General features: G+C 52.2%; 4 protein-coding genes across 4 annotated transcripts; 1 reads left to right on the top strand and 3 right to left on the bottom strand.

Annotated features, from left to right (window-relative positions):
- Positions 1-410: 410 nt before the first annotated feature.
- On the top strand, positions 411-1268 carry HER10_EVM0007957 (uncharacterized protein; the record flags this gene model as incomplete). Its single annotated transcript, XM_035477495.1, has 1 exon — positions 411-1268. The coding sequence occupies one exon, from the start codon at positions 411-413 to the stop codon at positions 1266-1268; it is 858 nt and encodes a 285-aa protein (XP_035334153.1).
- A 635-nt stretch (positions 1269-1903) lies between these two features.
- On the bottom strand, positions 1904-4208 carry HER10_EVM0006008 (uncharacterized protein; the record flags this gene model as incomplete). The annotated part of the gene is made up of 2 exons (XM_035475606.1): positions 1904-3943; positions 4044-4208. The coding sequence occupies 2 exons, from the start codon at positions 4206-4208 to the stop codon at positions 1904-1906; spliced, it is 2205 nt and encodes a 734-aa protein (XP_035334021.1).
- A 986-nt stretch (positions 4209-5194) lies between these two features.
- Positions 5195-7859, bottom strand: HER10_EVM0006057 (fungal specific transcription factor). The gene is made up of 3 exons (XM_035475654.1): positions 6979-7859; positions 6455-6919; positions 5195-6401 (listed from the first exon to the last, which is right to left on the bottom strand). Exons 1-3 carry the CDS (start codon positions 7591-7593, stop codon positions 5250-5252), a joined length of 2232 nt encoding a protein of 743 aa, XP_035334025.1. The 5' UTR covers positions 7594-7859; the 3' UTR covers positions 5195-5249.
- Positions 7860-9530: 1671 nt separating this feature from the next.
- Positions 9531-12906, bottom strand: HER10_EVM0006534 (uncharacterized protein). The gene is made up of 2 exons (XM_035476117.1): positions 11892-12906; positions 9531-11650 (listed from the first exon to the last, which is right to left on the bottom strand). Exons 1-2 carry the CDS (start codon positions 11892-11894, stop codon positions 10082-10084), a joined length of 1572 nt encoding a protein of 523 aa, XP_035334061.1. The 5' UTR covers positions 11895-12906; the 3' UTR covers positions 9531-10081.
- Between the last annotated feature and the right edge of the window lie 859 nt (positions 12907-13765).

The raw sequence follows: 13765 nt of genomic DNA, 5'->3' as shown, positions 1-13765 counted from the left end.
CTGAAAGTTTGCTCGAAACTAGTAAGTTTTCCAGGCGAATCATAGCAAGGTTGCGGCTCCTGACAGAAGCGATTCACAGCGGATGTTGGCCAGAGAGGTATAATCTAACTTCACGACACCAACGGATAGACTACCTATCTCCGATTAAACAGTGACGCCTGGCCTTTGCTCGTTGGGACGCAATCGTGGATAGACATGTTCTACCCTATATAAACCCTTCTCGTTTTTCCCAGCCTGACCAGCATCGCGCTTGAACACCTCGTTCTCGACATCACTTCTCACCTCCAAACTCTCTCTTGCGATTATCACACCAGGAATACAAAGCAAACAAAAACCAGTCACTGAGGCCTGAAGTCACCACAACCACTTTCATCAAACAACACAACTATTCCTTCCTCAGCCTAACAAAGATGGCTCCTACTCCTTCCGCTCCTGTTGCCGGCTTCAGCGCCGGCATCCGGGACGACGATTTCAACTTCCGGAATGCCATAATTATAGCGGCAGCATGTGTGGTCTACACTATTTCGGCGCTTGTCTTCTACGCCTTCCTCAACAGGTGCCGTTTCTTTCCTGAATGGTACAAGAGCTCCGACAAAAGACTGCAACACAAGGTCTTGCTGGTCTTGTGGCTTCCTGCCACCTTGATCCTCTGGCCCCTGTCCCTCCTCCTGGTCATATCCTCTAAATGCGGCTTCGACGTCGTCGACAAGTTAGCCAATCTCTATCGACGCATGAAGACGACTAGCAGATCCCTGAGTCGTCACATCAGCGGAGAGCCAAGGGAAGGAATGGAGCTCGACAGATGGGAAGAGATCAAACTCGAAGAGGTGAACTCTAACGTTCTCCGAAAGAACACCACCATTGGAATATTCATCAACCCCTTCGACGAGAGAGGTCGTTCAAGTACCCGCAGCTCAAGTGGATCCAACAGTAGGGACCTGTCACCTAAAGATCGTCGGACGTCCCCCTCAGCCACGGAGATATCACCAGTCAAGTGGTATGAGAGGCTTCCTTCACCTGCCAACATGGGAGGGACTGTCAATCAGACGGGCTCCAGCAGCAACGTTGGTCCGTCGTCGACGGATCGGACGAGGAGCGAAAGTCCCTATTCAGACGACGGCGATTCTCGACAACCGATGACCACTCCGGCTGAGAGTGTGGACGTAATGTCGTCGGGTTCAAGCAGGAAGGTTAAGACAACACGGAAGTTGCAGACTATTCCTGAGCAAACTGAAAAGGTTGGAGGATGGGAAATAATGGTTCTCTGAGCTAAAAGACCGCCACATGGCGGGCAGGACTCTGCTTAGGATTCTTGTTGCAGAGATCGCTTACGCGATGGAAGAAATCATTATGGCATAACAAGAGTTGTTCGATCACACCACATTGGCATCCACAGTTTGACCTCTGGTGATGCGCTTGCATTGGTATTCCCATTATTGGAAAGCTTGCGGTTGTGATTACTGGGTGAGATTAGGCGGTGAGATTGGTGACACACAGAAGAAACCGACCTATGATGTGGGCAAACTCGATTAGTAGTTGAACTCACATCCTCCCAACGAAGGTCTTGTTTGGAGACTTGAACAGGCAGATGACAAAAGTCCCCTAATATACGTAAATCGGTAATGTCAAGATGATGGCGTTCCTTTTACAGTAGCTTCCTTGAAGTTTGCATGGTAGACGTCGTAACACAGCATAATCATTTACTTTCGCGAAGTCTGCACCACTTAATTTCTTATTCTGGGAGACTCATTATCAGTCTTATCCTCGCCCCGTGTCTTGGGTATTGTCGAAGTGGCGTACTCATCAGATTGAGATGACTCTAGGCTATGCATACCTTGTGCGCAAGATCATGCCGTCAAACATAGCTTTGGTGAAAGCCGACGGGCTCTCAGAAGCTTCTGAACTATTGGATATCCAACATGTTCCAAGATCCGCTGATCTTGAGCCAGTAACTCTGTTGAATCGAGCAATCCATAATTTGAAATCTTTCATAATGAGATTCTGGACCCGCTTCCAAAAGACACATTAACATGGTGATTTGCCAGTTGCCGGACCCTTCAAATTCCAAGTGGCCACCAAGAGCAATAAACTTCATAACGCGAAGATCAGGTTGACTGTCACGCCAGTTGAGATCCAACCATATGTGACCCAGTGGTGTTTCTGCTTCACATTCTCTATGTCTGTCATGGTCACGGATGTCGTATGACACGTATTGCTGACCTGCTTGATGTGTGGTGGTGTCAAAACTGGCCACTTCGTGGTGCCCTGACAAGTTGGCCCTTTGAGTTGCGTTACTTTGGCTGCAAATGGTTGGAAATACGGCGTATAGACCGTTGCGATTTCGGGTTTGTTGCGGGCGTGCCGAAATACGAAGATAGGCTGAGCTCGTGGTGATTGACATGGAAGGCCAACCATGATCTATAAACATTCCGGTACCTAGTATGTTGGTGGGGAATCCAAAGCCATCGCTTGCGGAGAACTCCGACGGCCACGGCACTGGCTGCCGAAGCTGGTAAATCGGATGCGTCGTTGATCGGTTCCTCAAGTCTCGTGGCCGATCGCCTCCAAGAATCTGACTTGTGCGAGCTATGCGAATGAGGTCCCTATCGAAGGAGACTGCATCATCCCAGCCAAGCCAGGACCAACTAGGGAAATTCGGATTTCGTAGGTGGGGGTTATGTTCGGCTGTCCGCCAGCAGAAAGTCTGGTCGAAAGCACAGGTTGGCAGGCCGAAGTGGAACATCGACCGCTTCCCGTCCATCACGCCCTCTTGCCTATGGAAGACGCCCTGAAATGCCGAGATCTTGTCTTTTGCATAAGTGAAGCTTCGCTTTGAGTAGGCTTCTACGGCAGCAAGAAAGCATTCCAGGCTTTTGCCCTGCGGAATATGTAAGAGACTGCCTAGTCCGTGGAACTGGTTGCCGCTGAGTGTTGACGACGTGTAACTTGTCTTCGGTAGTACTGTACCGTCCAAGTGATATGTGGCCTTCTGGCACTGAAAGAAAATTCCCTTGGAAGTGAAAAAAACTGCTCGATGAGATAATACTTGTTCTTGGTAACACCAGCCTCGACTACCCCAGGATGACTCTGCCAAGAACGTATCAAGATCGTCGATAGAGTTGCACTCTGGCGAAACCGCCGCGCTTCGCTGCACTTGGAATCCCTCGTCAGCGTGCCTTGCAGATACTGCCACAATCGTGAACTTAGCCGCAGAATAGATGGACCGCATTCGCAGAATCTGAACCTTCCTATCGCGAGCAGAGTCTTGCAAAATGCAGAGCGCATCTACCCATAGATAGGCTTCCCCAAGACGCTCACATACCATCATAGCGTCTCGGACTGTCGTTGGGATATGACTCCAAACCGAATCCAACCCCTGCGGTCGGGACAGCTCACGAACATTCTCAGACGTGAGCTTGACCTGATCCACACTGCCCCAAACGTATGACAGAACTGCAAAAGGCAAGTCATCCGGAGCATCCACGACGCATTTTCGACGGACATCAATGAGCCGAAAACGGATTCCGGGGAAATTGCGCCACCGTAGCGAGTCTGGGCAGCATTTCTGGTGCTCATAGCTTGTTGCGCAATGAGAAATTTTATCCCGAATGGCATCAAATCGAACCATGGAAACTCCAGACATCGGACTAGCACGAATGCTACGCATCCCGGTCCTTAACTTCAGCCGGCTTTGTCTAATGGCTCGGCTCTGGCTTTTCTTTTTGGAAGCTTTTTTAGGTGGGAGTGTCAGGTGTTTCTTTCTCCATTCTCGTTCAAATTCGTCTTCGTTAGAATCATCGGTCTCGTTACCCCAAGGGCAGTGGATGCATTCACTGGGCCAAAGACTCCGGTAAAGCTCACGGGCATTTTCCCAGATATACTCGTTCCAATAGCCATCGGACCTTTGATTATCAGGGTCTCGTCGAGAAAAAGCTTCAAGTGTCTGGGACATACGAAATTTTGATATTTTTGGGGCAAAGAGCAAAGGCTCGGAGTAGGATGCAGGAGATAGTCAGGTCGTACGGTTTCCGATTCGTCTTTACCTGACATGGCTCCTGCTCGCAAAGAAAGAATGGCTCATGGCCCGCGTCGCCTAACCCGTTGAAATTGATGCCCCTTTCCACAGTGCAAACGGGTGGCGAAGTAGCTTCCAAATCGTAATCATGACAAGGCTCAGTCTCAATGAGACGAACGTCTGATGCTTCCATGATCAATAAAGAATCTTCGATGAATCGCGGCCATACTTTGCGCCATTGTGGACTATTCCAATCTTTGACGTCGTAGTAGTGAGAGTAGCTATCGCAACTTTGCATTAGTCTGGTCTTCTATGTCAAGATACATGTGATTTACAGGAGCTTACCCCATCGTGTCTGTTGCATCAACACAGCGCAATCACACGACATGCTGTGAAATCGGTGGAAGCAAGTCAGAGGATGTATATGGGACGGTGGAAATGTCACAATATGGCAATGCTGCAATTAAATAGAACAAACTGTACTGAAAACCTACAGCAGGTTACAATCGGCGGCCGAGGGGCACAAAAAGTACTCTGCAGGACCACTGAAAAATGTAAAAACTCCATTCTTAGTTAGACATGCTAATATTCGAACCAACGCAAAGCACTCATTTGACGTGCATGCAAGGTACCTGTAGGTAACCAAAGGAAGAATTGCATAACAACATTTACGCAGACATTCCATCGTTAAGGTCTGATTCTATTTGCTCAAATGCACAGGAATTGATCGCAGTCAAGCTACATGACCTCAAAAAGCGAGAAGTCGCCATCGAGGTAACGAAAAGTTGTCATCAGCAAAAGAATTGCGTCGAGGGGGAATCGAACCCCCGGCTCCCCGACGCTGCTGGATGGCAACGGAGAATTTTACCACTAAACCATCGACGCTGGTTGAAATTTTCCTTCCTTCTAGCTGTTGTTGAAGCTCAGCGCGCCAGCCCGCGAGCCGAGCTTGAAGCTCTCGCCCAGAGAAGCAGGGCAGGGCAGGGCTCGAGGCTCACGTGCAGAAGAGGAGCAGACGGCCTCAACTGACGGCCGAGGGGACTGAGGCGAGAGATGTGCGTGCAAGGTTGCGAAGCGGTGGTCAATATCGAGACCAGGGACGTCCACAACATCACTGCCTCCAGAAATCATGCAAAGCTCAAAAGCAGGTCAAAGCCAGAGAGACTGTAGATGCAATGTCCATGGTTGATTGGGGTTGGTATCTGCCTGTCCAAAACTCCGCGCACTAACAAAATCAGTTCAGATAGTTTGGGAAATCCAAACCGTCTACCTGGAACTCGTTCATCAGTGTGGTCCAGTCGGGGAAATCCTGCATCATGCCGGCCCAGTCCATTCCGTCGGCGGCCGCCATGCTATCCAGTCCACTATCCACCATACCCTCCGCTTCTGATCTATCATCGGTGCCACCAGGCGTCGGGTAGGATTCTTTCTCGGCGCTCCCGTTGGTAGTCCCTCCGCCAACGACGGCGACACCACCGCCGTTCTGCTGGTCAAGACCCTGTCGTATTGCCGTGGCCTTGGCTCTCAGTGTTTCTAGAACCGTCATCTTCGCCGCGGGCCCGAAACCGGCGTTTACGCTCTTCAAAAGCATGAAGCTATCGTCCACAGCCTTCCATGCCCTATCGACACTCGGTCCCTCCGGCTTCACGCACAAGTGCCACAGGACGTAGAGAAGCATATGGTACTGGGGATACGCCCGCATAGACCACCGATATTGTCGCAGGAGCTCGTCCGACGCCAGACTCATGCCATCCTCGAGAATACCGAGCGCCTGGTGAAGATTCTCCTCCGTCGCAAACGAGTCGCGCGCCTCTGGGTGCTGGAGGTTGAGCCACTGCTGGCGTGTAACCATGTCGACCTTGCGAATGATAAACCGTGCAACGAGAAGGGTCTGGCGTTGTTGAGGGATGACCGGATTGCAGTGTCGAAGGAAGCCTTCCGCGTACTCGTGAAGTTCTTGGACGACCTGGGCGCGGACAGATTCCGGTGTTGGGTTTTCGGCCCACGACGAGGCCATGGCCGCTAGACGGTGCCATGTGCGAGTGACTTGGATGTTGATTAGTGCCAGCGTCAACGTCGTCCAGCCGGTGCGAGAGTGTGGGAGCTCCTTCATCTCGGGATACAGGTCTCCGTCGTCCAGATTTGACGGGAAGCTGACGCCTATCTGTAGGTTGAAGCTTGAAACGTTTGAAAAGCCATAGTCTTCCGCTGCTCGACCATCCCGCGCGACGAGATGCCACCAAATGCGTCTACGAATCTCGGACTCAAAGGGCGAGAGGCCGAGCTTGGTCCCGTCTCGGTGCAGACCGATCGATTGGGCTGCCCGGATGGCCAGTCCGTTCAACGTCCACAAGCCTCGACCGGGGTTGTGTATCCTCAGAGCCGCCTGCGTTTAGTGTAAGCACAAGAAAAAATAGTGTCTAGTGTGGGTATACATACCAAGTACACAGACAAGGCTTCGAGCAGTTTAACCGAAGGATGTTCAAGAAAGTCGGCCTTGGCAAAAGCTTGCTCGAGTCCTGTCTTGAAGCGATGAAGGCTCGTCACCTTGTCCTCGCCCGTGAAACTCTGGACCGAATTGGGCTCTAGAACAACAGTTGATACAAAGAAAATGGCGAACATGACCGCTAGGGCTTCTGAACTCGCGTTGCGAGGGTCGTCGATGGCCGTGTAGACCAGAACTTCTGCTGTCGGCCGGTGGAGTATCTTGTTGCAAATCTCGATATTGTCGACATAGTTCCTCCATAGTTCTATGGCGCCGTACTTTGGAGGCAGGAGCTCAGCAAGATCTAGTTTGAGATCTGGTGCTGAGAGAATGCCCATGGGATTAAATGGCGACAGCTCCGCCGTAGCTGCCGACTCACTACTTTGTGGTGTAGTGAGAACTGACTGAATGTCATGTTCCTTTTGATGACTTGTCAGCCGACCATCACATGCCTCAAGTGGATGAAAGAATCACTTACCTCCTCAATGACCCGAGATATCAGGACATCGTCAAAGTATTGACTTGACGATCCCTTCCGTAAAAGAATCTCATCGTTGACACTCTTCTCATGCGGACCCGAAGCTGGCGCTGTGGTTGGCCTGGATACTGATGGATGAGAGTGATTTGGTCTCAAACCCAAACCAAAAGCTGTCCCGGGCGTGGAGGCCGATGGTGAAGCGCGGAGAGCTGGAAGCTGCTGCTGTTGCTGGCTTGCCGCTCCGGCCACAAGCGTCTTCTCCAGGTCCGATATCCGGCTTGCAACGTCCGCGATGGTGGTCTTTCGGACGCGGCGAATCGGCTGGCCCGCCTGTGGATAGTGACATTGGAAGCCGCCACGGGCACACGAAGCGCAAGGTTGCTTCTTGTCGCAGCGAATCTTGCGGCGGTGGCACAGCTGACAGGACCGCTCGATTTTGCGGCCACCGCTGCTGCTCCCGATGCCGAGGCGGGTCACGCTGCTGCTGCTGCTGTTGCTTCCGCTCTCATCCCCGGCGGCCGTCGGGGGCTGGGATTGGCCCGGCTGCGGCGTGTCGGGCGCTTGTGTGGGCGAGGTCCGGACAGCTCCGGGGGCAGATGTTGGATCCGGTCCCATGGGGCCGGTATGGAGAATCCGGGTGACACTAGATCCCGATGCGATACGACGCAACACAAGATCGCATTCGACAATCCGTTGCTATTTTGTCTTGGCTTGCACAAATATGATTCGACTCGCGGCAAACTTGCTGGGGGCTGAACAACAAACAGCTCTTCCTTCATTCGAGGTGGGTGATGGACTCTAGGTCGATGGTCAGGATCCCTCGGCCTCGGCGCTTACGAGAGATCCGAGGCCGAGCGAACTATCCCACAGGCCCCGCTCCTCCTGACTCGAGATGTAAAGTGCGAGCGCCGCCCAGACAAAGTGCGAGATGAAGCGCGCAAAAGACCGCAGCACCTGCTTGTTTGCCTAGGGAGGCTGACTGTACCCATGGACAATGAGCCATGGGACATGGCTTGACCGCTTTCAGTTCTTCCCGTCGTCAGCGCGCCCGCACAAGGCTTGATGACGGAGTAGACTCCGTCCGCATGCGTCCTAGTATCAAGCTTTGAACAGGTCCTATAAGCTTCGCCGAGGTCCCCGAACGCGTACTATGTAAGGCGTCCCTTTATTTTTTCCAGCCACCACGTGTCTGATGTTTCTGGTTTCTCTGATCTTTGTAAATCTAGAGTGATTGTCTAATCAGTCGTCTTTGAGACCGGTGTAGAGGCTTCTTTGATTCGATGCTTCAATGCCTCAATGTCATATTCGACTCGGGGGTTTGCCCCTCTTGTGGGAATATGTCACCGGGCAAGCCCGTAAAGGATGCAGCGAGAACCCTGCTGCATACTATGTTCGCGGCTGCAGCCCCTGTACTTCAATCTATCATTGATGCCAGTTGAATAGCCATATTGACAATGGTTATAAGCTCGCCTTAAGAGGCAACTTGCCTCGGTACGGGCTGCCGAAGAGGAAAGAGTTGGCGTGTCAAAAGGCCCTTGATCAATATCAATAAGGTTCAACATGCTGGGACTATCCAAAAAAAGATCCATGAACATTCAAGAACATTGACACGGTACCATGCAGAACTTACTCGTTATCAAATCTCCGACTATCACTGACACGGTGAGTAATAACTAAATGGATCGACCCAGCCAGAACCTTTTCGTGTTAGTTCGTGGGGTTCCGCGCCGCTCAACGTCCATTACGTGTATCATCAGGACATCGAGTTAACCGAGTTAGGTACGGACGCGCATCCTCCGAAGCTTCAATTGGGACCAACGTCGTAGAAATGCATGCTAAGTACCAAACACCAGTCTTGTCTACTCAGCAAGTTTCGACGATAATCTTCAACATAATTTCCTTGACCCTTGACTCTTCCGGACGGATCACTACCGAGGCGATGGTAAGCTCCCGCGATGGCGCAAAGGGGGGCTACTGGCTATGCCCCGCAGACTTATTCTACATACACAAAGATGCTTTACGGGCATTGGAGTTCACCCTCGTCGACCGGCCTCGAGGGAACTAGACTGCCCTCACACGCAACCTAGGTACGTAGGGGTCTTCAGGGTGAACTTTGCCACCGTGTAACCCGTGGACCGGATGGCACTTTAGCAAAAAGTGACAAAATCAGAAATCGTACGAAGTGAAAAGCAAACAACGACTCTTCGTCTAGCATGTGGCATATGGTGCCATTCATTGCGGGACGGATTACACTATCGCTCCTTTCATCCATACCTGCAGTACAGACGGACGTACTGTATTTGACTTTGAGGGCGCGTGATAGTTGATCCCCGTTTAGATTTAGCGAGGAGCGAACAAGGTTCTCGGCTACACATGGGCCTAATTCATGCAAAGTCTGAGCGCACGCCCAGGACGTGTGCTGGCATGAAACGTCAGGTACCGCCATTAGGCGCGACATAGACTTGCGGGAGCTTCTTTTAGCAGTGTCGCGATTCGATCATCAGGTTGAGGTTGGGCAGGAAACGATCAGACATGTCAGTTGCACTAAAGAGGCCAGGCGATCGGAGAATGAGCGGGGGGGTATATGGAGATTGTGAAGTCTGTATTGGTAATGAAACGAGAGAATGGTATCACAAACCCATAGGTAGATCATGATGTCTCTTTGGGGGGCCCCTCCCATGGTGGGCAGACACCTTTCGTAACCTTCGGATTCCTACCGAGGCTTCTAAAAACCCGTTCCCTTTTTTGAGCATTGCTGCAAAAGTCCCGTCATGCTCCTCTGCATCCCGCAGTCACCGCCGTGCCATAGAGAGAAGAAGAAAAAAACACAAGAGTGTATGTAGTGCAGGCCTCGACTCCTTGATGAGGTGCCTCCACGTTAAGCCAACGAACGGAGAAAAAAAAAAGACAAAGAAAACTCAAATCCTCCGTGGAGTTGCCTTGCGGCAATCGTACCATGAGGAGTATTTCCCATCAGCCGTGTACATAAACAGAATGATATCTCACCGCCTCGCCCCAAAGCAAAAGTAGAATAAATCCATAAGTCTTGAAGACAGTCCAGGTCAAGAAAAGAAAAGAAAAACCTTAAAAAGGGACCGCTCCGCTATACGCCCACCGAGATCGGCGGCAGAGTTTGCATGAAGTCGAGCCAAGATGCTCCTGGTTGGTTGTCCCGAATATCCCACACGGCTTTGAGGAATGTTTCCATGCTGCTGCGGTATTTGCTGTTGCCGCTATCGATGAGCGACTTGATGGCATCCATGGCAATCTCCCGCTCGGCCGCGTCCTTTGCTTCGATGGCTGCAAGGGTGTACGGAAAGCTGACACAGCGTTGCTTGTCTTGCGAGACTGTGAACGTCATCTGCAGGTCTGAGATGATGCTCTTTGCCATTGCAGATGCCATATCATCTTTCTCGCCAAACTTGTACCTTAGTCGGTGAATGTACAGCATTGCTGCCGTCTTGTAGATGCGGCTTTGGGCCAGCATGTGGATGACCTCGGTCGTGGTAAAGCGGTTTGTAAAGTCTGGCGGGATGACAGGCTGCCATGCTTCGATTTCTTGCTCCACTTCGTCCAATGCTTGCGTCTGTTCTTCGACGTCGACTTCGTGGTAGAGATGGTAGCTGATTCGGCACAAGTCGTACATGTGTTGCAGCAATGGCATACACACGCCAACATACGCATCGACATGGCCCGCTTCAGGAGGTGCGATTCCACACACTGGAAGTTCGCGCTGCATCAGGCATTCGTTGATGTCGACAGCCGTCATGTATACAAGGATATAGTGTGTCCGTGAGCTGGATATTTGTGAGGTTCCTAGAAGATGGCGAATGTGGCTAAGCACGTATCGTCGTACAGGCGCCGCACTGGTGCCGAGGGCCATGTTGGAGAAGTACACGATTCCCAATCCCAAGCCTGCCCACGGTAGCAGTTCGTCGCGCTTGAGTGTAGGCAGTGGACAGGATCGAAGGTGTTCGACAGCCATTGCGCCGCGGTGTAGATTCGCTTCCGGGTCGTATTCGCCCGTCTCCAATCCCATTGATGAGGCGAATGCGCTGTACATGGCGATGTAGGCGTCCTTGCCCTGGTCGAACATGGAAAACAGATGGACTGTCATGTCCAACTGCATGCTGTCGACGAACGTTGGGCTGATGAAGTACTGCATGAAGTTGGACTTGTGCAGTAATCGCGATAGGGAATTGCGTTCGACGGTATCTAACCGGCCCAGCGTGCTACCGTACGGACTGAGTGACTCAAGGATCTTGGAAGGAGGACTCGATGCCGATTCGGTTGACGAGTCGGACGAAGCATCGTCGGGAGGACTGCCGACGCTCGAGGCCGTCGCTATACTCGGCTTTCGTGATACGGAACACGGCGGGGAGCTGACGCGGGCGACAGTCGTCGTCGTCGTCGTCGTCGTCGTCGGTGGCGCTGTCGTCGGGACAATCACGTTGGCCTTTCGAGGGATCGGATTCGGACATGGCACACCGTTGCCCATGATCTTGCTCCTGACTGCGACCTTTGACCTCCCCTTGACTGCTGACCTTGGCACGGGGCGTACAAAGACGCAATCCCGCCCGTTCATCATGCAGCGATCGCATTGCGGGTTACCTTCCGAGAAGGTACATTTTGACTTCTGATAGTAGCACGGCGCGCACGCCTTTGCGACGGGCTGGAGACGGAAAAGGTCAGCATGGTGACGACGGAGGGGCAGAGGCGCCGAGGCCCCCCGATGGTTAGTGGTCAAGGAAGGGAACGCATGGTCGAGTGATCGAGGTGACCGAAGGCGACGATGATATATCATGAACGCCGATGACGTTCATGATAGTACATCAACACTCAACAACACCTGATGAAAGTGGAATGCCTCGACGGAGATAGGCGATGACGAGAAGCTGCTGTGCTGCACTCACCATTGTGAATCAAGATTCAGGTGGGGTAGTCCATTCGATGTGCTCCAACAGACAAAGTTCTGTGGGGAGAGAACAAGAGTGACACGGCCAGGACACGCAAGAAATCTGGGTCGATAGAGGCCAGTGGCGGGTCGTTGATGATTAATACGTGTAAGCGTTGCGTTCTCGGGATTCTGTCTCTTCAACGGTGTGAATCCTCCTCGATTTCTGTATTGCCAAGGTTGAATAGCCGTCGTCCTCGGGTTGATGCTGTGGGCTTTTGGCGGTGCGGGCAGAGAATGTATGTGTGTGTGTGCAGTCCGGGTTCGTTGAATGTAACTAGCAAGTCGAGAGTGCGTTGGAGAGTACGTTGGGGAACCGGCGTTGCAGTGGACGGGCGAAGATCAGTAATTGCCGAAGGAGTTAAGGAGGAAATGGGATGTAGAAGTGATGTTATGTTATGGTTGTTGGGCAGAAGGAGGAGGACAAGACAAGACTACAGTCTACTGGTAGGGGCCTGGGATGTGAGATTAAGCTTCGGGCATGGCGCGCATGGATTTGATCGAGCGAGCAGTCAGGCTGAGGGAGCGGTCTGATCCATGGTGATCATGAGGGATTGATATTCGGTATCGGGACGACGGAGACTTGAGGCGTTTGGTTTGGTCTTGTTTGGTGGGCTTGGGTGGTGGTCAAGTCAAGTACTGCAGACAATGTATCCTGCAACCCCCCCTTTTGAGAAGTGTAACCTGACGGAGGGGGGGAACCAGGGGTTGGACGAAGGAGAACGGGGAAGAGAGAGGACGAGCAGGTAGACCCAGAGAGGGTCAAGGCTACCAGGAGTCTAGGGGAACGGAACACGCAGCCAGCTTGGGGTGTGTGGGCAAGCAAAAAGACAAGGTAGGGATGGGGAAAGCAATGGGAGACGTGGGATGGTGATTTTGGATTAGGCAAAGCCGCCGCGAGGCAACGGCTGTGCTGGAGGGTATTTTGTCTGCTTGGCTTCTATGGCTTGGAACGCCGCTTTGCTCGCTCGTTTGGCGCAGAGAAGGATGATGAAGGTGACAAACGGGAATGATTTGATGATGAAGGGCGGAACAAATTTAGGGGTCACCGACTACGACCTTCATCAGTAACCGGAGCCAGCCATGTACGGATACATGCCTCCAGTCTCTTCAATGCTCATTTCTGTTGGCAAATTGAAAGGCAGAATGGGGTGTGCTGATGTACCAGCACTAACAGAATTCCCCTCCGCCATCTTCTCAGGCTCCTTTCTCTCTCTCTCCCTCTTCCTTCTCACCCTCTCTCTCACTCACTCAGCTGCCACCATCTAGGATCAAATGTCTGGCGGGCTGGACGCCGCATGCGGGTATACAGAGCTAGCGTCTACGGATGCTAGCTGGCAATACATGCGCCAGTCCGTGCGCATCAGAAGTAGAGTACGAAAGATCCAGCAGAGAGAGCAAAGGAGACTGCTGAGTGGTGAGTGGTGACTCGGTGAGTGGGAAAGAAGATGAGGAGAAAGGGAAACGAAGCCTGTCTTGCTCGTCAGCCCGAGCAAAGCACATGCATGGAAGGCTTGGCCTCGCACATGTCTTCCTGTGAGAATAGTCAGTACAGTCTGCATGGTACCTCCGACGTTCTATGATATCTGCGTACGTAAAGACTACTCCGTACACACTTTTTCGTATCCAGATAGTTGTATGCTGGCCCTTTCAGTGAGTCTCTCTGAACGCTACGCTTCCATCGCTTGGCTTCAACCAGCGGCCTTGCTTGCAACACTGCTCCCCCCCTGAAACGTCGAGGCGGTGCAGTCACAATATGGGCACGCCCGTTGGCCCTTGGGAAGCAGAAAAAAAGTGGCCTGTTTTGACTTTTTCCCTTGCACTCGCACGGAC

The sequence above is a fragment of the Colletotrichum scovillei genome (assembly GCF_011075155.1).
Source record: "Colletotrichum scovillei strain TJNH1 chromosome Unknown Contig00005, whole genome shotgun sequence".
NCBI lineage: Eukaryota > Fungi > Ascomycota > Sordariomycetes > Glomerellales > Glomerellaceae > Colletotrichum > Colletotrichum scovillei.
The sequence above is the reverse complement of the archived record's forward strand: the minus strand, read 5'-3'. Positions and strand labels throughout refer to the sequence as shown.

Bases quoted from the DNA above. Each gene is read 5' to 3' on its own strand.
- HER10_EVM0006057 (XM_035475654.1), bottom strand. From the start codon at position 7,593: ATGGGACCGGATCCAACATCTGCCCCCGGAGCTGTCCGGACCTCGCCC. The intron at 6,920-6,978 runs GTAAGTGATTCT...AGTCATCAAAAG, and splicing joins TATCTCGGGTCATTGAGGAG to GAACATGACATTCAGTCAGT. The intron at 6,402-6,454 runs GTATGTATACCC...CACTAAACGCAG, and splicing joins AAGCCTTGTCTGTGTACTTG to GCGGCTCTGAGGATACACAA.